Here is a 23732-nt window from a genome sequence, read left to right as displayed (position 1 = left end):
CTTAACTGGATTTTCAGGTAAAGAAAGATACCACTTTTAATCGTGTAAGAGATCGAGAGGCCATCGGTAGCTATATTCTGAATCTGCTAGACTTGACCTCCTATGCAGGTTAAAGTGACCTCTTAGATGGGCTCCTGCTGTGCTCTGTGCACATCTTTTATATGTTGTTCGACTCATTTGTATTGTAGTTGTTTTTGGATATAAATCTGTTGTTTGTGACCTCCTCAAGGGCAGGGGCTGAGCCTTATTTATTTTTAGGTCAGCAGTGCTTGGCATATGTGTTGAAGCTCTATTTTTAACAAATAAAACATAATAGCAAAGAAATACATTATTCCCAAATAGGATGCTTTCCACTAATGATTAGTTTGTTACTGTTGTGAATTTAGAAGTTTGCTTAATACAATGTTAAAGTTACTTAGTATCTGATTACGTTTTATCGGGAAGTTTTGAAGTTCAAAGATCTTGATGAATAATTTATTAATTAAACTCAAAAATAGGGTCTATGTAATGTATTATTTAAGGGGCCCAGAAGGGAATTTGCAGTTTGAGTACTTTATTTCTCCAGATTCAGTAGCAACAACACAGCCAGTCTCTGTCTTTTAACTGGAGAGTTGAGGCCATTTACATTCAAAGCAACTATTGATAAGTAATGGCTTTGCCTTGCCATTTTTCCATAAATATTCCTATTTTTTTACTTTGGATTTCCTTTGTACTTTTACTGGGAGATTTCCTTCCTTAACTTCTTTCCTAGTGATGACCATGTTGTGTTTCTGTGCAGCAAATCCTTAACCATCTTTTGTAGGGCTAGTGTCACAGGTAGTGACAAATTATTTCAATTCTTTCAATTTCTGTTTGTTATGGAAGGTCTTTATTTCACCTTCATTCATAAATGAAAGCTTTGCAGGATATAGTATTCTGGGTTGACAGTTGACTTGGAGTATATTTCGCCATTCTCTCCCAGCCTGTTGGGTTTCTGAGATCCACTGAAAGTAATCTGGCGTTTCTCTTGTGCAAGTTTTAGAATCTTTATGTTTTACTGTGGAGAGTTTGATTACAATGTGTCATGGTGAAGGTCTTTTCTTATCATGTCTATTAGGAGTTCTGTGTGCTTCTTGTACTTGGATGTCCCTTTTTTCTCCAATTTAGGGAAGTTTTCAGTTATTATTTCACTAAAAATGGTCTTCTAATCCTTTCTCTTTCCACACCTGCAGGAGCTCCTAGAACCCGTATGTTGGATTGTTTGATTGTATCCTGTAGATTACCAACTGTTTTTTAGTTTTCTGATTTCTTCTGGTGTTTGTTCTGACTGTATAATTTCCTAGGCTTTGTCTTCTAAGTCAGATAATCTTCTGTTTCACCAATTCTGCTGTTAAGGCTTTCTACAGCATTTTTTATTCATTCTATTGAATTCTTGCTTTCCAAGATTTCATTTTGATTTCTCTTTAAGATCTCAATTTTGTGGGAGAAATTTTCTTTCATGTCATGTATGGATTTCATTAGTTTGTGCATTTGATTCTGATTATTTCTGAGTAATCCTATGATCAAGTTTTTGAATTAATTTCTTCAGTCTCATCATCTTCAAAATCTAGTATTGAAGTGTTGTTTTCTTTTAGGGGCGTCACATTGTCTTCCTTATTCTTGTTTCTTGAATTGGTGCATTTTTTTATTTGGCATTTGTAGAGATACTCATTGGTTTCTTTGTTTTATCACTGTGGCAGCTTTTGTCTTTGGACTATGTCTGAGTGAATTAGTGGAGTGTCTGCTTTCAGGGAATACCACAAGGCCAGGGAGCCCTGTTCAGAGCTCCAGGGTGAAGGGTGTGTCTGAGGTGACATACCCATTTTTGGCATGGTAAATCTCCTCTTTCTTCTTTTTTTTTTCTTAATCAGAGAGGATGTTTGTTCTTGTCTATTGCCTTAGACTCAGCTGAGGTCCTCTCTTCAAAGGAGGCCAGTGCCTGGGCACTAGCCCCAGTGAGTATATTATTCGTCCACTCTGCCACAAGGACCACACAAAGGATCTGTGCAGTCCTCAGTGTAAGTTCAGATTCCCCAGCAATGTTCCTCACCAGGTAACCAGGGATTCCTGATTGTCTGGAGCCTCCCATAGTGACTGCCCAAAGACCCAGCCACACCCTGAGTCCTCCCATGCAGCCGAAGTATTTTCACAGCCCCTGCACACAAGCCTCCCACAGTCACAAGCACCCTGCCCCATCTTTTCTCCCCACTGGACTCAGGAGTCTCTACTTGGGTGGTTGCTGGACGTGGACACGAGCTGGCACAGCTGTTACATATGTCCAAAATGGCACTTGCTTTCTATCAGCTTGTTATAGGAGACTGTTGAAGGGTGACTGGAGATAGAGAAAGCATGTCCCTCCACCTTTGTCTTTTTTTTTTTTTTTTTAAGATTTATTTATTTATTTGCAAGTCAGAGTTACAAAGAGAGAGAGAGAGAGAGCTCTTCCATCTGTTGGTTCACTCTCCAGATGGCTGCAATGGCCAGAGTTGCGCCGATCCGAAGCCAAGAGCCAGGAGCTTCTTCTGGGTCTCCCACACGGGCGCAGAGGCCCAAGGACTTGGGCCATCTTCTACTGCTTTCCCAGGCCATAGCAGAGAGCTGGATCTGAAGTGGAGCAGCCAGGTCTTGAACTAGCGCTCATATGGGATGCTGGCGCTTCAAGCCAGGCGTTAACCCGCTGCGCCACAGTGGGGGGGGGGCACTTTGTTTTTTCTCCACTGGGCTCCATGCTGGGTTCCCTCTAGGCTCTTCCTGCAGCTTTTTTACCAGTGACTTGAGCTGCTGCATTCTGGTTTCACCTCATTCTCCAACGCTGGTGTGGAGGTTCTCGTCTACTTGGGTCCCGAGTTGTGCATGTCCTTGCCCTGTATGTAGGTCCACTGTGTCCTTGCAATTTGTGTAGAGTTTCCTCTGCTGTTTCCCTAACTTCCTTGAGACCATACTCTTTCCACTTTTTTTAAACTATCTTCTCCTAGACCAGAACAGTAAGCTCCCTCCCTACTCTGCCATCTTTCACACAATTTCTATTGAAACTATTCAACTCCCATCAATAACTCTTTATGATTTATTTTTATTTATTTGAAAGACAGAGTTACAGAGAGAGGTAGAGACAGAGAAGTCTTCCATCCACTGGTTCACTCCCCAAATGGCTGCAACAGCCGGAGCTGAGCCCATGCAAAGTTAGGAGCCAAGAGCTTCCTCCAGGTCTCCCATGTGGGTACAGGAGCCCAAGGACTTGGGCCATCTTCTACTGCTTTTCCAGGCAATAGCAGAGAGCTGGATCAGAAGAGGAGCAGCTAGTACTTGAACCGGCACCCATATGGGCTGCTGGCACTTCAGGCCGGGGATTTAACCCACTGCGCCACAGTGCCAGCACCAATTCAATAACTCTTAATAGACGTGAGCAACCTAGTAGATTTTGAAGTGTATAATCCCTATTTAGATTTGAGACACTTATTAAAAACACACATTAGGGGCTGGCACCATGGCGTGGTAGGCTAAACCTCCACCTATAGCACTGACATCCTATGTAGGCACCAGTTTGTGTCCTGACTGTTCCTCTTCTGATCCAGCTCCCTACTCCAGAAACTTACCTTCAAACCTGAGGCCTTTTGTACTGAAAGCAGGATGTAGCAGAAAACATCCTAGATTGATACATTCTAACATTTTATGAATTTGTGGATGTCTCTGAGTTGCAGTAACAGCACCCACGTAGTGTTGGTTCCAATAAGGGTTTTATTATGCAGTGGGAAAGTCACACATTCTAATTCACACAATACACTGGGCAAACCGGCCACTCAAGGTTTTCAAAGTATCTCCCCTGCTCCTCATGACGTGTCTTAGCCACAGAGGGTGGATTCTCACATCAGCAAGAGCGGGGACTCTAAGCCAAAGAACGCAGGTCTTGAAGGGCAAGTAGAGTCTGGGTTTCAGGTGAGCAGGGCTTCAGTGTCATCGGGTGAGCTCAGAGCCTTGGCATCAGGTGAGCACACGGCTGGCTTGGAGAACTATCAGGGGAAGGTCTGAGTGTGGTGGGTCAACCTGGAGCTTTGCTCTGCCGCTCTCAGGAGAGCCTGTTCAGAGAGTCTCTGGGCCTTTTTGGTCTACAGTTTATATACATTTTTGGCAGTCAGTATAGGGCCAATAGGGTTCTGAGGAAGGTGTGTGCATGCAGTGGTGGTTCTTACCCAGTCCATGCAGATCCCTTGCAGTCAGCTTAGCCCTTGCTTATTTCTTGTTAATATTATGGTGAGGCTGTTTAATTTATGCTCCTTACAGTGGACTTATATACTGTCTAGTACTATAGCCATGAATCACAGTGAAGTTTAAAATGTTTAGCTTCAGTGAAAATTCAGTTGCTGTGTCTCATTAGGCACATTTTCAATACTCAGTAGCCATGTGCGGCTAGTTTCTGTTAAATTGGACAGAACAGATACAAGCCTTTCTATCACAAAGTAAGAACTCAAGAATGATCTTATTCTACTTGGAAATTCCTAAATGTCTTTTCATGAGATTTCACTTAGATAACATTCTTTTTTTTAATTTATTTTTATTTTTTATTTTTTTTTATTTTTGACAGGCAGAGTGGACAGTAAGAGAGAGACAGAGAGAAAGGTCTTCCTTTTGCCGTTGGTTTACCCTCCAGTGGCCGCCGCGGTAGCGTGCTGCGGCCGGCGCACCGCGCTGTTCCGATGGCAGGAGCCAGGTGCTTCTCCTAGTCTCCCATGCGGGTGCAGGGCCCAAGCACTTGGGCCATCCTCCACTGCACTCCCTGGCCACAGCAGAGAGCTGGCCTGGAAGAGGGGCAACCGGGACAGGATCGGTGCCCCGACCAGGACTAGAACCCGGTGTGCCGGTGCCGCAAGGCGGAGGATTAGCCTGTTGAGCCACGGCGCCGGCCTAGATAACATTCTAATATAAAAATGAGTATAGCATTGTAATGAATAGTCAAAGTGTTAGCTTTAAAACCACTCTTGCGCTGCAGCTCAATAGGCTAATCCTCCTGATCGGGGCGCCAGATTCTGTCCCTGTTGCCCCTCTTCCAGGCCAGCTCTCTGCTATGGCCCGGAAAGGCAGTGGAGGATGGCCCAAGTGCTTGGGCCCTGCACCGGCATGGGAGACCAGGAGAAGCACCTGGCTCCTGCCTTCGGATCAGTGCAGCGCCGGCCATGGTGGCCATTTTGGGGGGTGAACCAATGGAAGGAAGACCTTTCTCCCTGTCTCTCTCTCTCTCTCTCTCTCTCTCTCTCACTGTCTATAACTCTACCTGTCAAAAAAAAAAAAAAAGACGACTCTTGTTATGAATAAGATACTTAAGTACATAGAAAGTACTACAATTGAAAAACATTAGGTTTTGTTAGCAACTTCCCACTTTTAGGTGAGATTTTTTAAAAATAGATTTTTAAAAGGATTTATATATTTATTTAATAATTTAACAGGCTGAGTTAGAGAGAGAGAGAGAAAAGTCTTCCTTTTCCGTTGGTTCACCCCCAAAATGGCCTCTAAGGGTGGCGCGCTGCACCGATCTGAAGCCAGGAGCCAGGTGCTTTTCCTGGTCTCCCATGTGGGTGCAGGGCCTAAGCACTTGGGCCAAGGATTTATTTATTTAAAAGGCAGTGTTACAGAGAGAGAGGTCTTCTGTCCACTGCTTGACTCCCCAAATGACCACAATGGCTGGGGCTGGGTCAGGCCGAAGCCAGGAGCCAGGAGTCTTCTTCCAGGTGGGTGCAAGTACCTGAGCCATCTTCCACTGCTTTCCCAGAGGCATTAGTAGGGAGCTGGATTGGAAGTGGAACAGCTGCGATTTAAACTAGTGCCAATGTGGGATGCCCACTATGCCACCACAGTGGCCCCTAAATTTTTTTATCTTCAATTGACAAATTACATGAGATGTTTAAAATCGAGAACTCATTTTTACAGTTGAGAAAACAGGAATAAGTGATGGGCAACTTGTGGAAGGGACTTACCTGAAATTTAAAATGGTTCAGTAAATTTTTACCCAGCAATACTAAGCAATGACATGAGTAAGGAAAATCTAACCTTAGGTATTTAAGAAAGCTTTAAAATGAATTGATATAGACTTCTGACAAACTATTTTCCTGTTTGGAATTCTTAGACTAGTTCAATTAGTATAGAGGACTAGGTCTGTAACTGTTCCCTTGGCTCAGACCCAGTGTGGACCCACCACCCTGAAGTGGGAAGTCACTGCTGACACTAGCTTTCTAGAGAAAGTTGGGGGTGGAGACACCCTTAAGGAAAAAATAGAACTGGATGTACTTTCCCCCTTATCTGATAGAGGATGATGTGGTCTGATGCTGACTTAACTTCAGAACCAAGGAGAGTCTGATGTTTGTTAAACTTTCCTTCATAAGCAGGGTCAGCAGTTTCTTAAAAAGGGCAGGCAGTACATATTTTCAGCTCTTTACAACTGTTCAGCTGTGCCACAGCATGGAGGCAACCCTAAGCACAGCAAAGGAGTGGACCATATTCTCAATTTTTTAAGATGCCACCTATTTTAAGAGCATTTATGGATGTATGTTAACAGCAGCTCTGCATCCAATTATGTAACCAGGCATTGAGGACTCTGCTGCAACTCATCCTGTTCTATCTAGGTAGTTCACTTTTGTGTCACAAATTGACAGCTCCAGTGACTGGGCTGTAACTCACTTCAGCTCCCCTGCAACCAGGGTAATAAGTAGTCTTGGAGAACCAAAAATGGTGCCTTGGAAGTGTAACTGAACATTACTGATTACCTGTTACATATGCTGAAATATGGAGATTCAACAGTGACAAAGATGAGATATATTTTAGAAGAATTCATCTGATTAGAGGTGAGCATGGGGAGGGTGAGAGAGGAGTTAGATTGGACAGCATGCAGCCGGTAAGAGTACTCCTAGGTGGCAGACTTCTCAGTAATCTTTGGGAGATGAAATGGAATATGATGTAAAGCATTCGACCTGGGGTAATTTGCATATAACAATTAGAATGAAAATTTCTTGGGCAAATTGATTGTGACATTATGGCTTATGAGACCAAGAGAAGAGGCAGTTCATTAATTTTTGCTGGGTAGGAATGAGTTCAGGTTTTTGTTGGGCTTGTTCTAAGTGAGATCTGTTTGGTTATGAGTTTTGAGCTGTGGTAGAGGGCAATTGTGGGGTATCCACTGCCCAGGGATATTAGGAAAGCAGTTCTGTGAAACTACCCAGACATCAGGAGTGCCTGTTCAACTGGCTGCTCTGCTTCCAACCTGGCTTCCTGCTGGTGAGCCTGGGAAAGCAAGGGAAGATGGCCCAAGTACTTGGGCTTTTGCCACCCACGTGGGAGACCTGGATGAAACTCCTGGTTTTGGCCTGGCATTGTGGCCATTTAGGGAGTGAACCTGTTAATGAAGATCTCTCTATCTCTCCTCCTCTCTTTGTAACTCTTTTAGATTAAATTTTTTTTTTTTTTTTTTTGACAGGCAGAGTGGATAGTGAGAGAGAGAGAGAGAGAGAAAGGTCTTCCTTTACCATTGGTTCATCCTCCAGTGGTCGCCGCGGCCGGCGCACCGCGCTGATCCTAAGGCAGGAGCCAGGTGTTTCTCCTGGTTTCCCATGGGGTGCAGGGCCCAAGGACTTGGGCCATCCTCCACTGCACTCCCTGGCCACAGCAGAGAGCTGGCCTGGAAGAGGGGCAACCAGGACAGAATCCGGTGCCCCGACTGGGACTAGAACCCGGTGTGCCAGCGCTGCAAGGCGGAGGATTAGCCTATTGAGCCACGGTGCCGGCCCAGATTAAATCTTAAAAACATCTTTTTAAAAATACAAAAAGAGAAACAAATTATTGATGGTGAATTATAAATGGTTGCAACTCTATGGCAGAGTTACAGAGAGGCAGAATGAGGGAGGGAGGGAGGGAGGGAGGGAGGGAGGGAGGGAGGGAGGGAGAATATCTTCCGTCACTGGTTCATTCCCCAGATGGCTGCCACGGCCAGAGCAGAGCTGATTTGAAACCAGGAGCCAGGAGCTTCTTCGCGGTCTTCCACATGGGTGCAGATTTCCAAGGCCATAGCAGAGAGCTGGATCGGAAGTAGAGCAGCTGGGACTCGAACCCATGCCCATATAGGCTGCCGGCACTACAGGTGGCGGCTCTACCCATTACGCCATAACACTGGCCCTATTTTGGCCATTTTATTGATAGGAATGTAAATTGAAAATCATTTTGAAAATCATTTTGTCTCAAGAGCATTGAAAATAGCTCTGGGGTTGATGTTGTGGCATAGCGAGTTAAGTTGATCCCCTCCCATACCGATTCAAGTTCCAGGTCCTCCACTTTTTTTTTTTTTTTTTTTTTAATTTATTTGACAGGTAGAGTTACAGACAGTGAGAGAGAGAGACAGAAAGGTCTTCCTTTTTGCCGTTGGTTCACCCTCCAATGGCTGCTGCAGCCAGCACATTGCGCTGATCTGAAGCCAGGAGCCAGGTGCTTCTCCTGGTCTCCCATGCGGGTGCAGGGCCCAAGCACTTGGGCCATCCTCCACTGCCTTCCTGGGCCATAGCAGAGAGCTGGCCTGGAAGAGGGGCAACCAGGATAGAATCCAGCGCCCCGACCGGGACTAGAACCCAGTGTGCCAGTACCGCAAGGTGGAGGATTAGCCTGTTAAGCCACGGCGCCGGCCTAGGTCCTCCACTTCTGATCCAGCTCCCTGCTGATGTGCCTGGGAAAGCAGCAGAGGATGGCTCAAGTGCTTGGGCCCCTGCAGCCATGTAGGAGACCTGGAAAAGTTTCCTGGCTCCTACCTGGCCCATCCCTGGCCATTGTGGTCATTTGAAGGGTGAACCAGCAGATGGAAGATCATCCTCTGTCTCTCTCCCCACTCCTCAAACTCTGCCTTTCAGATAAAATAAATAAATCTGATTTTTAAAAAGATTTTATTTATTTATTTGAGAGGTAGAGTTACAGACAGTGAGAGGGAGAGACAGAGAGAAAGGTCTTCCATCCATTGGTGCAGTCCCCAAATGGCCACAATGGCTGGAGCTGCACCGATCCAAAGCCAGGAGCCAGGTGCTTTTTTCTGGTCTCCCATATGGGTGCAGGGGCCCAAGCACTTGGGCCATCTGCTTTCCTAGGCCACAGCAGAGAGCGTGATTGGGAGAGGAGCAGCCGGGACTAGAACCAACGCCCATATGGGATGCTGGCGCTGCAGGCAGGAAAAAAAAAAAAAAAAAAAAACTTATCCTTTCTGTCTTGCCAATCCTGCTTTTGAAAATTTATTGTTTTTTCCCTAAAATATTGTCTTCCATTGTCTCTGCTGCTGTAACTGAGTATTTTAAATCTGGTAACTTACAAGGAAAAGTTTATTTAGCTCACAGTTTTGAGGGCTGGGAATTCAGCATTGTCTGGGGGCAACTGGTAAAGTCTTTCTTGCTGGTGGGGTACTGTAGAGGTTCTGAGGTGGTTCAGGGCATCTGTGGTAAGCGGTATTGTGTGTCTTGGCTCAGGATTTCATCTTCCTTTTCTTATAAAGCTACAGTCCTTTTGGATTAGGGTCCTTCTATTATGGCCTCATTTAACCTTAATTACCTCTTAAAGGTCCTATTTCCAAATACTGCAGTTGGATTAAGTGTCTACCCTCTTAATACTTTACAACGTGGATTAAATTTCAGTATGAGTGTTGGTAGGGACCAAATATAGATAGATTTTTGAACTCTAAAAGTTAATCATATAGACAAGTGAAAATAGCTAAAAATGTCTGGTAGCAAGTAAATTTTGGCTACATAGAGATGAACAGCCTTTAATAATTTTATATTTGAAAATTTTTCTCTCAATTTGGGAAAATTCTTTTGATAAGAATGTAGAATCACAAGTGTTTCTCAAACTTGAATGTGAATATGAATTACTTGAGAAACTTCCTAAAAGGTAGATTTCAGTTCAGGAGGTCTTGGAAGAACCGGGCCTGAGATTTGTATTCCTGACTTTTTTCAAGTGATAGGCTGTTTTGTGTACTGCATTTTGAATAGAAAGATGCTAGATGAAGTAAGCCAGGTACAAAAAGACAAGTAATTCACATCCTCACATGTGGCAGCCCAAACAGGCTTAGACGAATATAGAGGAGAATAGTGGTTACTGGAAACTGTGATGATGGGAAAGAATGGGGAATGCCGGGCAAAGGATATGTTGTTTCTGGCAGGCAGGAAGATTCAAAGATAAGTATTTGAGATGACAGATATGTTGATTCACTTGATTCTGTCTTTCCACATTGTAGAGCTATATCATAACACCACTTTGTACCCCTTAGGATAAATGATGGGGCTGTCACTGTGGCGTATCAGGTAAGGCTGCCGCCTTCATTGCCAGCATCCCGTATGGGTGCTATTCGAGTCCCTGCTGCTTGTCTTCTGATCCAGCTCTCTGCTATGGCCTGGGAGAGCAGTGGAGGATGGCCCAAGTGCTTGGGCCCTTGCACCCGCATGCATGGAGACCCGGAAGAGGCTCCTGGCTCTGGATTAGCGCAGCTCCAGCCTTTGTGACCAACTGGGGAGTGAACCAGCAGATGGAAAACCTCTTTATTTTTGCCTCTCCTTCTCTCTCTGTGTAACTATGACTTTCAAGTGATTAACTAGATATTTTTTTGAAAAAAGGACAAATGATTAGAAGTCGTCCTTTTCAGTTACAAGAAGTGATACTAGAATAAGCTTAAACAGTAAAACAGAAAGGTGGTTCCCTCTAAAGGAAAGATAATTGCTTTCTTCCCCTGAGTACTTTAAGTTCTCTGCATTTTTAATATTTTCATAGTCAACATGTTATGTAGGTAAATACAGTAGGTACACCTATTGCTTTTTTTGAGCACTTACTGTGTTTAGCAGAGAATAATGGTACCTACCTCATGGAGTTTTATAGAGATTTTTTTTTCATAGTGATTCATGGTAAGTGCCTTGACCTACTGCCCAGCATTTATTAAATCTCAATCTCAACCAGCTTTTTTATTTTTTTATTTTTGACAGGTAGAGTTACAGACAGTGAGAGACAGAATGGTCTTCCTTCCATTGGTTCATTCCCCAAATGGCCACTATGGCTGGTGCTTCGCCATTCCAAAGCCAGGAGCCAGGTGCTTCCTCCTGGTCTTCCATGAAGGTGCAGGGGTCCAAGCACTTGGGCCATCCTCCACTGCCTTCCCGGGCCACAGCAGAGAGCTGGACTAGAAGAGGAGCAACCGGGACTAGAACCCGATGCCCATATGGGATGCCGGTGCCGCAGGTGGAGGATTAACCAAGTGAACCACGGCGTCGGCCCCTCAACCAGCTTCTGTGCTCATCAGTATTGTTGTTATTTGGTTTTTGTGAGACATTTGAGGCCCAGAGGAATGTCTCCTATGGTCATTTGGCAAATATGTGATATAACCCCCTCAGATTTTAACACAGATATATCTGACTTCAAAACTCACTATTCTGTCTTCAGGGGAAAAGAAGCCATTATCAGTGAAGCCACTGCAACCTTGATCTCTTCACCTTATGCCTAAGGGTCCCCTCACACCAAATCACCACACAGAAACTTAGAAAAACACTGCTTTGGCCAGCGCCGCGGCTTACTAGGCTAATCCTCCGCCTTGCGGCGCCGGCACACCGGGTTCTAGTCCCGGTCGGGGCACCGATCCTGTCCCGGTTGCCCCTTTTCCAGGCCAGCTCTCTGCTGTGGCCAGGGAGTGCAGTGGAGGATGGCCCAAGTCCTTGGGTCCTGCACCCCATGGGAGACCAGGAGAAGCACCTGGCTCCTGCCATCGGAACAGCGCGGTGCGCCGGCCGCAGCGCGCCTACCGCGGAGGCCATTGGAGGGTGAACCAACGGCAAAGGAAGACCTTTCTCTCTGTCTCTCTCTCTCTCACTATCCACTCTGCCTGTCAAAAAAAAAAAAAAAAAAAAAAAAAGAAAGAAAAAGAAAAAGAAAAACACTGCTTTCCCAGGCAATAGCAGAGGGCTGGATCGGAAGTGGAGCAGCCGGGACTAGAACCGGCGTCCACGTGGGATGCTGGCGCTTCAGGCCAGGGCGATAAACTGCTGTGCAACAGTGCCGGCCCCTAATTTTTTTTTTAAAGATTTATTTGGAAGGCGCAGTTAGAGAGAGAGAGAGAGAGAGAGATGTTCCATTTGCTCTTTTGCTCCCTAAATGGCTGAAACCAGGAGCCAGGAGCTTCTTCCAGGTCTCCCCTGTGGGTACAGGGACCCAAGGACTTGATTCATTTTTCCACTACTTTCCCAATCACATTAGCAGGAAGCCGGATCATAAGTACAGCAGCCGGGACTCAAACTGGCTCCAGTATGCGATGCTGGTGTTAGAGGCAGCAGCTTTATTCACTACTCACAATACTGGTCCCTTCCACCCAGTTTTTTTAAAAAGCACTATCTGATCCATCAGAGAAAATTACTTTAATAAATTTTTACTTTGTAGTTTATTTATGATCTGCTCAAACATTAAACATACTGTTTAGTTTTAGATGAGCTGGGATTGCACATTGTGGTATTCTGCAATTTCTTTTTTTCAACAAATAGTTACATTCCTGGTTTTACCAATATTATTGTTTATAGCTATAATATTTTCTCCAGTCTATTGATAGCCTACCTTTGGGTGTTTCAGATTTTTTGTTATTTCCAACAGTGTTGCTATGAAGATTGGTTATGTTTCATGCTGCCCATTGGCAAGTTTCTTGGGTATTTCTAGGACGGTTATCACTAGGTTGTGGGGCAAATACCATATTATGTTTGACTAGATAATGCTAAATTATTTTCTATACTAATTTATATACCCACCATCAGTGTATAATTGTCCTGATTATTCCACATTTTCACTAACCTTTAATATAGTCAGGCTTTTAAATTTTGCCCATCTGTTATATAAAATGACATTTCATTGTGAATGTTCATTTAACTTTTTTTTTTTTTTTTTGACAGGCAGAGTGGATAGTGAGAGAGAGAGAGACAGAGAGAAAGGTCTTCCTTTTTGCCGTTGGTTCACTCTCCAATGGCCGCTGCGGCCGGTGCATCGCGCTGATCTGAAGCCAGGAGCCAGGAGCCAGGTGCTTCTCCTGGTCTCCCATGCGGGTGCAGGGCCCAAGGACTTGGGCCATCCTCCACTGCCTTCCCCGGGCCATAGCACAGAGCTGGCCTGGAAGAGGGGCAACCGGGATAGAACCTGGTGTGCCGGTGCCGCAAGGCGGAGGATTAGCCTGTTAAGCCATGATGCCGGCCTGTTCATTTAACTTTTAAAAGTTATGTTTGCTTTTCTGATTTTATAAATTGCTTGTCCCCAAAATACTGGAAACTTTTAGACTGCAAATTATGAATACTGTCATATAAAACCTTATAGAATTTCAATTTTCCCTTGCTTAGTGTTTTGGTAGTTTATAAGATCCTTTATAATATTTAAAAATATTCGATTTTGTTGGCTTTTAATTTTGAAATACTTTTGTATATATCCTAAACTAATTTCACAGCAGCATTTTGCTATTTAATGATGGAAAAGTCTACAGCATTCAGGTGGTTTTGCTGAAAGTTTTCAGTTTGAAAATTGCAGTTAGAAAAATAAATAATTGTATATTAATTGCCTTTACAGTTTCCTGTTTTCCTCTTCTAATTGATATGTGTACTTACTTTTACTATTTATGAAAACATTAGCTTTTGTTTGATTGCCTACAGAAGGATTCGTAATAAAGTAAAAGTGTACAAAACTAAGTCGATAGGTTTTAAGAAACTAAAAGACTGTAAATGATAGGATAATATCCAATGTAATGAGGGATGAATAGTACAGAAAACAACCATAAAATAAGACTGGCTTCTAAAAATTGTTTTGCCAATTTAAAAACACCTTTTATGTTTTAGCACCAGTATGCATGAGCGAGTACACCGAACAGAAAGACAGTTTCGATCTCTTCCACCTAATCAACAGAAACTACTTCCTCAATTTGTTCTACATTTGGACAAGATCCGAAAATGCATTGATCATAATCAAGAAATACTACTGACCATTGTGAATGATTGCATACATATGTTTGAAAATAAAGAATATGGAGAAGATGTATGTGAAAGTTTCTTCTATTTGTTTTTACTAAATATTTTGAGATCTTTTATGTTTTAGGATTTTATTTTTATAATCTTGATACCGATTGTTTGCTCTATTCAGCAAGTATTTTCCCTTCTATATTCTGTTGTTTGATTAGTTTAATAAAACAGTGTGCCAGAGACCAGATTCACTGATGTTATTTGTTTTTTAAACGAAGATAGCTGTTGGCATTTTGATATGCTTTTGATGTTGTATTCTACATGTTCTGTGCTTAGGGCATTACATTTTTATATCATTTTACCATGTAAATAAAATTACCCTCATATTTTTCTGATGTATCTACTGATATTTATCTTATATTTTAAGAAACTTTTTCACTAATCTCAAGAGACTTGTAGAAATAGGAACTGAAGTCCTTGTTTTGTATTTGAAATATACTTATGGGCCACTCCAGTGGGAGCCTTTCTGGGCTACCCCATCAATGACTTGGAGGGACTTTCTTCCCTGTCTTGAGAGAAAGAAAGAGAGAAAGGGAGGCCAGTGTTGTGGCATGGTCCATATAGCCACCACCTATAACTCTGGCATCTCATATGGGTGCCAGTTTGTTTCCCTGCTGCTGTGCTTCCAGTCCAGCTCCTTCCTAATGGCCTGGAAAAGCCACCCACGTGGGAGACATGGAAGAAGCTCCTGGCTTTTCCCTGACCCAGCCCTGGACATTGTGACTATCTGGGGAGTGAACCAGCTGATGGAAGATCTCTGTGTCTCTTCCTCTCTCTCTGCGTTTCTGGCTTTCAAATAAAATAAATAAATCTTAGGAGAAGACATGGGTCTCCATAGCCACTTAGTTTTGTTCTCTCCTGAGTGAAGACTGCTTAATTGTATGGTGGCTTTACCATTAATGGGTCTTAATCTATTGAGGGTAGAAAGAAGTGAGACCACTAAACTCTTTCATTTAGGATCTCAAGGTGCACTTAAACCCCTATTGATTTATCCACTAAACTACCTATATGGGCTGTGGGCAGCATGTCTATTCAACCATATTCAAAACTATTACTCTAAGAAGCTAATTGATTTCTGTTTTTTTAAACAGGGGAATGGAAAGATTATGCCAGCATCTACATTTGACATGGATAAGTTAAAATCCACATTGAAACAGTTTGTGAGAGACTGGAGTGAAACTGGGAAAGCAGAAAGGGATGCCTGCTACCAGCCAATCATTAAAGAAATTTTAAAAAATTTTCCCAAAGAGAGATGGTAAATAGTATCTTATTTTTAACCAATTTCTTTAAGATATGTTAAGGATTGAGTTGCTCTATAAGACATTTCAAGTCTTGATTCATTTTTATAGTTGCTGTGTGCCTGTGTGTTTTGCGTGTATGAGTGGTATGTTTGTTATTGAATGCTTTGTGTGAAATTGCAGTTAATATTCTGAATAATTTTGCTCTGGTAGTTATAGGAAATTATCTAGAAATTAAATAAGTTAGAATGACTGCTTATTATCATGTGCCTCTTTTTATAATTTGCTTTATGGTGGATCAAAAAGCTATCCATTTTTAATTTTCATTATGATGAGTTTGTAAGCAAATCAGGGGTCTGTGTCATAGAGCATAGGTTCTAACCTTTTTGTGCCATGGACCCTGGGGCAGTCTGAAGCCCATGGTCTGTTTTGCAGAAAACATTTTTAAGTGAAAAAAATAAAATGAGTATTAAAAGAAATCTATTATTTTAAAATATAGCTCTCAAAATTCTAAAAAACAGATTTGTGATATAACTTGCTTTCTTCATTTTTCACATTAAATGCAATCTAGCATTGAGTGTAATTAATGTGTCATGAAAATGGTGAGTGGTATATCATTATTTTGAGAACCTTAGTAACTAAAGTGATGAAAATATGTGTGATTTTGGTTGGTAATAAAGTCATAAGCACTGCTACATTTAATATTGTTCATTGCCTATATTCATAGTTGAAGAAAAAGATATTGAATATTAATGAAATTAAGATTAATTTTTTCCATCCCCTTCATAGACCCAGTGAATTTTAGCCACAGACCTCTGGGATCCATCAGTCCTAGGTTAAGAACCCCTGACATGCATAGAGGCTACAAAGAGAACCACTGGGTGGAACTGTCTGTTATTTAAGGGGTTTTTGTAGAAGGCTCTTTATTTTGCATCTCCTTGCTCTCCTCACTGATGAGCATCTTTAAGATTAAGTGTATCCTTCCAGAATTCAATACATATGTGTCCCAGTCTTGTTTTCATTTTCAAGTAACTTCAAAATTACATCAAAATGGCATGAATTGTACAGACCTCCCATATGCTTTTCACCTAATTTATCAATTTTACCACATTTGCTTTATCCTCTCACATCCTCTCCTTCCCTCTTAATGCTTTGCGTTATGTATAGTTATGTCTAAAAATTACACCAGTTATTTAAACTATTTGAAAGATTAATTTCTGTGCATAGTGCTTTTCTTCCTTACCACTTAATACTAAGTTTTTCCTAAGAACAAAGATATTCTCTTATGTAAACATAATACAATTATCAAAATGAGGAGATTTAATCTTATATAATGTACAGTGAATATTCATGTTTCATAATTTATCCTTCTAATGGCCTATGTAAGATTTACTTTTTCTATCTAGTCTAGAATCCAGTACAGGGTATTGTATTACATTTAGTTGCCATGTCTTACTCTTTAATCTGGAAAAGTTCTTTGGTCTTTCTTTGACTTTCATGACATTGACATTTTGAAGAATATAAAAGGATACTTTATCGATTATGACTCGGTTTGAAATTATTGCATGTTTCTTCATAAGTAGACCTAAGCTGTATATCCCTTGTAGAAATACTACATAACTGATATTCCTCTTCAAGATCTCACATCCAGAAACATGCAGTGTCTGTCAGTCTATCATTGACAGTTTTAATTTTGATCACTTCATCATGATGTTATCTGTCTCTTCCACAATTTACTGTTTCTTTTGTTACAATGAATAAGCGATATCTGATACTTTTGCACTATGTAGTTGATAACTTGTTCCCCCTCAGACTTTCTCCTTTCTAAAATTATCATCCATTCATGATTCTTGCATGAACCAATTTGTCCTGTGGTGGTTATAGAATGGTGATTATTTTCCTTTTGTTAAAAATGTTTTTTGTTTATTATGTTCAGTTATTTGAAAGGCAAAGAAAGATATGCCATCCTGTGGTTCACTTCCAAGTGCCTTCAACTTCAGCCATCATCTGCTGCCTCCCAGGGTGCATTAGCAGGAAGTTGGATCAGAAGTAGAGTAACTCACCTCAAACTGGTACTCTGATATGGGATGTGGGCATCCCAAGCAATGGCTTAACCTGGTGTGCCACAAAACTTATGCAGTAGCAGTGATTTTTTTTTAACTACATTTATTCCTTGGCATTCTCCTATAAGGAAGAAGAGCCCTTCCTTCTCCTACCTGTACTTCATCAGTAAGGACTCATGTTTCCTATTTTATTCAGTGGGTTATAATCCATTACTGTTTTTATTTTGTTATTCAAAGTGCTTCAGATTTGGCCTGCAAGAGTTTTTCAAGGTCATGCCTGTGTCCTTTTGGCATACCTCAAACTTTGAGTATTTCCTTACTCCTAGCACAGTAAGATTTCAGGCCCATATTTTATCTTTTTCTAAGATTTTATTTATTTGAAAGGTAGAATCATGGAGAAAGAGAGACAGACAGGTCTTCCATCTGTTGGTTCACTCTCCAAATGTCTGCAGTGGCCGGAGCTGAGCCAATCTGAAGCCAGGAGCCAGGAGCTTCTTCTGGGTCTCTCACGTAGGTACAGGGGCCCAAGCACTTAGGCCATCTTCCACTGCTTTCCCAGACCATTAGCAGGTAGCTGGATTGGAAGAGGAGCAGCCAAGGCACAAACTGGCACCTATATGTGATGCTGGTGCCATAAGCAGAGGCTTAACCTACTATGCCACAGCATTAGCCCCCTACCACAGTCTTAATTGCTTAAAGTAACATGTAGTTATTTCATAGTTTCTGTGATGCAGAGTCTGGCATAGCTTAACTAGGTTCTCTGTGTAGTTTTAAAAGGCTGCTGGGTTGTTTTTCCCCCTAGAGGCTTGACTGGTTCACTGCTGTTTCATTGTGGCTATAGAACATAGGCCGTGGGCCCTGACTTTTTACTGGTTGTTGGCTACCAGCCCACCTTTGTGCATAGAGGCAACTGGTAGTTCTGTTTCTGGTGGACTTTCCCAAAATGGCCCTATACTTAAACCTATAAGGAGACTAACAATCATAGGTGTAAACATCCCATCACCTTTACCATTTTCTGTTGGTTAGAAGCAAGCCACAGATCCTGCACATGCTCTGAGGGAAGGAACTCATAAAAAGGTATGATTAACTGTAGGTGCAGAATACGTTGAGGCCACCTTAGAGTCTGTGTCCCATAATTATTGCTGCATTTCCCTTTAAGGGTTGTACTGTTTGAGGCTGGTGCTGTGGTGCAGTGGGTTAATGCCCTTGCCTGAAGTGCCGGCATCCCATGTGGGTGCCGGATCTAGGCCTGGCTGCTCCTCTTCCGATCCTGCTCTCTGCTATGGCCTGGGAAAGCAGTGGATGATGGCCTAAGTTCTTGGGCCCCTGCATTCATGTGGGAGACCCGGAAGAAGCTCCTGGCTCCTGGCTTCGGATTGGCGCAGCTCTGGCTATTACAGCCATCTGGGGAGTGAACCATCGGATGGAAGACTCTCTCTCTCTCTCTGTCCCTCTCTTTGCCTCTCCTTCTCTCTCTGTGTAACTCTGACTTTCAAGTAAACAAATTAAAAAATCTTAAAAAAAAAGGTGGGGGGGTTGTACTGTTTAGCCTTCCTACTGGCAATGTATGAAATGACCCATTTATTCACAGTCCTGACAAACTGTTAATTAAGTTTTTTTTTTTTTTTTTTTTTTTTTAAGTTTTTGACAGGCAGAGTGGACAGTGAGAGAGAGAGGCAGAGAGAAAGGTCTTCCTTTTTGCCGTTGGTTCACCCTCCAATGGCCGCCATGGTAGGCGCGCTGTGGCCGGCACACCCCGCTGATCCGATGGCAGGAGCCAGGTGTTTATCCTGGTCTCCCATGGGGTGCAGGGCCCAAGCACTTGGGCCATCCTCCACTGCACTCCCTGGCCACAGCAGAGAGCTGGCCTGGAAGAGGGGCAACCGGGACAGAATCCGGTGCCCCGACCGGGACTAGAACCCGGTGTGTGGGCGCCGCAAGGCGGAGGATTAGCCTATTGAGCCACGGCGCCGGCCAAACTGTTAATTAACTTTTACCAGTCTTGGGTGGAAAATTGTATTTTGGTATGGTTTTTTTGTTGTTTTGAGAGACAGACATGAGAGCTCCCATCTGCTGTTTGACTCCTCAGATGCCCATAGTGGCCAGTGTTGGGCCAGAAACTGGGAGCTGGGAACTCATTCCAGGCCTCCCACATGATGTGTCAGGGACTTAGCCACTTGAACTATCACCTGCTCCCTCCCAGTAGTGCCTACAAGAACCTGGGCTCAGTAGTAGAGCCGAGTCGAACAGAGGCACTCCAATATAGGATTCAGGCACTTCACTCATCCTGTTAGGCCAAATGCCCACCCCTTCTCAGCATAGTTTTAATTTGTTTTTTACTTATCATTAATGAAGTTGAACATCTTTGTATGTTAAAGGGCCATTTTATACCTTTTTTAGAATTTTGAGAATTACATGCTAATTTTCCCTCCTCATTTTTTATTGGAGTGAAATGCATATAACAGAAGTATCCATTTTCAAACAAATCAACCCCAAATAAAAGCTCATGCCCATTAATCAACTACTATGCTGGTGTGAATATTTGTGTATGTTTATGGTTTTTCTGTGCTGAAATTCCCATTGTATATGTGATCTGTCTTTTCAACCAGTTGCTTTAACATATTCTTCATGATTATTTTAAAATCTGATAATTTCTTTTTTTTTTTTTTTTTTTGACAGGCAGAGTGGACAGTGAGAGAGAGAGACAGAGAGAAAGGTCTTCCTTTGCCGTTGGTTCACCCTCCAATGGCTGCTGCGGCTGGCGCACTGCGGCCAGTGCACCACGCTGATCTGAAGGCAGGAGCCAGGTGCTTCTCCTGGTCTCCCATGGGGTACAGGGCCCAAGTACTTGGGCCATCCTCCACTGCATTCCCTGGCCACAGCAGAGAGCTGGCCTGGAAGATGGGGCAACCGGAATAGAATCCGGCGCCCCGACCGGGACTAGAACCCGGTGTGCCGGCACCGCAAGGCGGAAGATTAGCCTGTTGAGCCATGGCGCCGGCCGAAAATCTGATAATTTCAACATATGTGATGTTTATTGGTTTTTTTCTTTTGAAGACTTCCTGTCATCATTTTAAGTGATTTACTCAGTCCCTACACTAGTGTCCTGACACAGAAGAATGACTTTTATCTCGTTAATATTTAGTTTTTATTGTTTCTTTATATACAATTTTTGGCAATCAACTGAAAAATTATGAGATGTGCAAAGAAGTAAGAAAATTTAACCAATTGTGATGGAAGACCTTTCTCTCGGTCTCTCTCTCTCTCTCTCTCTCACTGTCCACTCTGCCTGTCAAAAAAAAAAAAAAAAAAAAGGCAGCAAATCATTAACTATGTTACTCTGATTCTGATTCTTGTACATCAGGTATGTTATCATAAAAAAAAAAAACAAATAAAATTTATTTCTTCAAGCCTGATAACTGGGTAGAATAATTAAGAATTTAGCTGTATTTCCAACTTGCTTAGCCATCTCTAGGTCTCAAACCACTAACATAAATTGGAAGAAATGCAGCCAGTCCCCAACTTAAAATGGTCAACTTAGCATACTCACACAATCATTGTTTTTCACCTGAAGCACACTGTTCAGTTAATTACATGAGATATTCAGTACTGTATGAAATGAGCTTCAGGTCAGATGATTTTACCCAACTGTAGGTTAATTTAAGTGTTCTGGGCACATCTGAGGTAGCTTAGGCTAAGCTGTAATGTTTGGTAGGCTAGGTGTATTAAACACACTTTAGGGGAAGGCATTGTGGTACGCTGGGTTAAGCTGCTGCCTGCAACAAGAGCATCCCATTATAGGAGTACGGGTTCTAGACCTGGCTGCTCTGCTTTTGCTCCCTGCTAAGGCTCCTTGGAAGGCAGTGGAAGATGGTCCAATACTTGGATTCTGACACCTAGGTGGGACACCAGGATGAAGTTCCTGGCTCCTGACTTCATGCTGGCAGCCCTAGCTGTTGTGTCACTTGAGGTGTGAATCAGTGGATGGAAGATCTCTCTCCCTGTTACTCCACCTTTCAAATAAAATAAATCTTAAATCACTAGTATATAATGGACCTAATATCCCTTCAATTGTGTGTTCAGAAAGTAATTATAGTGAAGCAAGTCAAAAAATTACCACAAGTGAAAACAGCAAGTAATTTTCATATTTATACATGACATATAGATAAACAAATACTCAAACATGTTGAATCAGCAGCCATTACATGCTAATAGCTGACTAAACAAGATAATACCTTAATGCTACCCTTTCCAGATGAAAATATCAATACATTAATGATTTTCTGTGGACATAGTAGCCAATTTACTACTGAAGAACTATAGTTTCAAGCCTTGAGAGTCCAAATATTTCTTCTTATTACAAACATATTCCTATTATTCTATTGTGAGAAAGATGCTAAAATCAAGGTACATGAAATAAAAGGTGAGATGGCAGATAAAAACTCAGAAACAATTTCATTTTCTAGAAAGCAACAACATTCCCACCTGTCACATTTACAAATGCAAGGCTTATCAACAAATTATTCTCAACTGGTTGTTTGAGGCAGCTAGTACCTTGCATGTACATTTGGTTCACCCCCCAAAGGCTGTTGCGGCTGGCACGCGGTGGCCGGCACACTGCGCTGATCTGAAGCCAGGAGCCAGGTGCTTCTGGTCTCCCATGCGGGTGCAGGGCCCAAGGACCTGGACCATCCTCCACTGTCCTCCCGGGCCACAGCAGAGAGCTGGACTGGAATCCGGCGCCCTGACCGGAACTAGAACCTGGTGTGCCGGTGCCGCAGGTGGAGGATTAGCCTATTGAGCCATGGCACCGGCCAGTTTGCTGCCTTTTTAATCTTGTGCTTGGCAGTTAAATTTGGGAAAAATTTTTTTGTGACATGTTTTCTAGACAGAAATTTATTCCTAGGCTTCAATGCTAGGCACAGCAGGTTAACACCCTGGCCTGAAGTGCCAGCATCCCATATGGGTGGTCCGTTCAAGATCCGGCTGCCCCACTTCTGCTCCAGCTTTCTGCTGTGGCCTGGGAAAGCAGTAGAAGATGGCCCAAGTCCTTGGGCTCCTGCGCCTGCGTGGGAAACCCAGAAGAAGCTTTTGGCTCCTGGCTTCAGATCGGCACAGCTCTGGCCGTTGCAGCCATTTGGGGAGTGAACCATCAGATGGAAGACACCCCCCCCCCCCCCAACCCCGTAACTCTGACTTTCAAACAAATAAGGAAATCTTAAAAAAAAAGAAAACCCTATCTCCTTTTCTGTGCTTTATCTATTCTTTATCATGTCTGGATTACAGATGATTTGTCATATATGAGACTGTGATCTTTGACCTCTTTTTTTTTACATGAATTATTTTCATCAGATATATGATTTGCAAACATTTTCTCCCATTATATAGATTGTCTTTTCATGCCTTTTAATGTCCTTTGGTCCAAAAAAGCTGTTTATTTCATGAATTCCAATTTATCTACTTTTTTCTTTTGTTGCTTGTGCTTTTCATGTCATATCCATGAAGTTAACTACAAATCCACTGAAATGAAGATTTTCCTTAATATTTTCTTCTTTAAAAGCTTGTTTTGAAAGATCTCTCATCCATGGTAGTTTGCTCCCCAAGTCCTGGCAATCACCAAGACTGAGGCAGGTTGACGCTGGAGCCTGGAACTCAGTCCAGGTCTTCCATGTGGTGGCAGGGACCCAAGAACTTGCATCATCATCTGCCTCCCAGGGTGTCCATTAGTAGGAACCTGGATCAGAAGCAGCAGAGAGGAGATAAATTTTTCAAAAAACAAAAAAAGGGACCCTCCCCCCTGCAAAAAATTTGCTTGTATGTCAGTTTTGCTACAAATACAGCGTTTATCAAACTTCATTTCAAATCTTTGTCAAACAATTTGATAGGAATTATATATACTGCTATAGTTTGAATGAGTTTCTGGCTATTTTTAAATTTATATGAGTGCAATTGAACATCTTTTTATTTTTTTGATTATTGTTTATAGCCCTTGCCTATTTTCCTGCGGACTATGGTCTTTCTACTGTTTATTGAATACTTTTATTTGATAGCACTATTAACTGACTATAATTTGAATTTAACATGTTATCCCCAATAATAATAATAGTTATAAGGTTTTTAAAAAAAAAGAAGCAGAGGAGCTGGGACTCAAACTGGGCACTGTGATATGGAATGCCAGCATCCCAAGGGGCAACTTGACCACTGTGCCAAATGCCTGCTCTCTCCATACCTCCCTTCTTTCCCATGCCCTTTATTCTAAGATTTTTTTATAATTTTAATTCTTAAGTTTAGGTCTTTGATCTATTTTGAGGTAATTTTAAGATTTATATTTTATTTATTTGAAAGGTAGAGTTAAAGAAGGAGATATAGAGATCTTCTGCCTA

General features: G+C 42.4%; 1 protein-coding gene across 1 annotated transcript in view; it reads left to right on the top strand.

Annotated features, from left to right (window-relative positions):
- The window catches only part of CARNMT1 (carnosine N-methyltransferase 1), a 54937-nt gene that overhangs the window by 1238 nt on the left and 29967 nt on the right, over nucleotides 1–23732 (top strand). Inside the window, exons 2-3 of the mRNA XM_062208427.1 lie at nucleotides 13869–14064; nucleotides 15140–15303. Of these exons, the coding sequence (XP_062064411.1) occupies nucleotides 13869–14064; nucleotides 15140–15303 (360 nt within the window). The remainder of the gene's footprint in view (nucleotides 1–13868; nucleotides 14065–15139; nucleotides 15304–23732) is intronic.

The sequence above is a fragment of the Lepus europaeus genome, chromosome 12 (genome assembly GCF_033115175.1).
Source record: "Lepus europaeus isolate LE1 chromosome 12, mLepTim1.pri, whole genome shotgun sequence".
Lineage (NCBI taxonomy): Eukaryota > Metazoa > Chordata > Mammalia > Lagomorpha > Leporidae > Lepus > Lepus europaeus.
The sequence above is the reverse complement of the archived record's forward strand: the minus strand, read 5'-3'. Positions and strand labels throughout refer to the sequence as shown.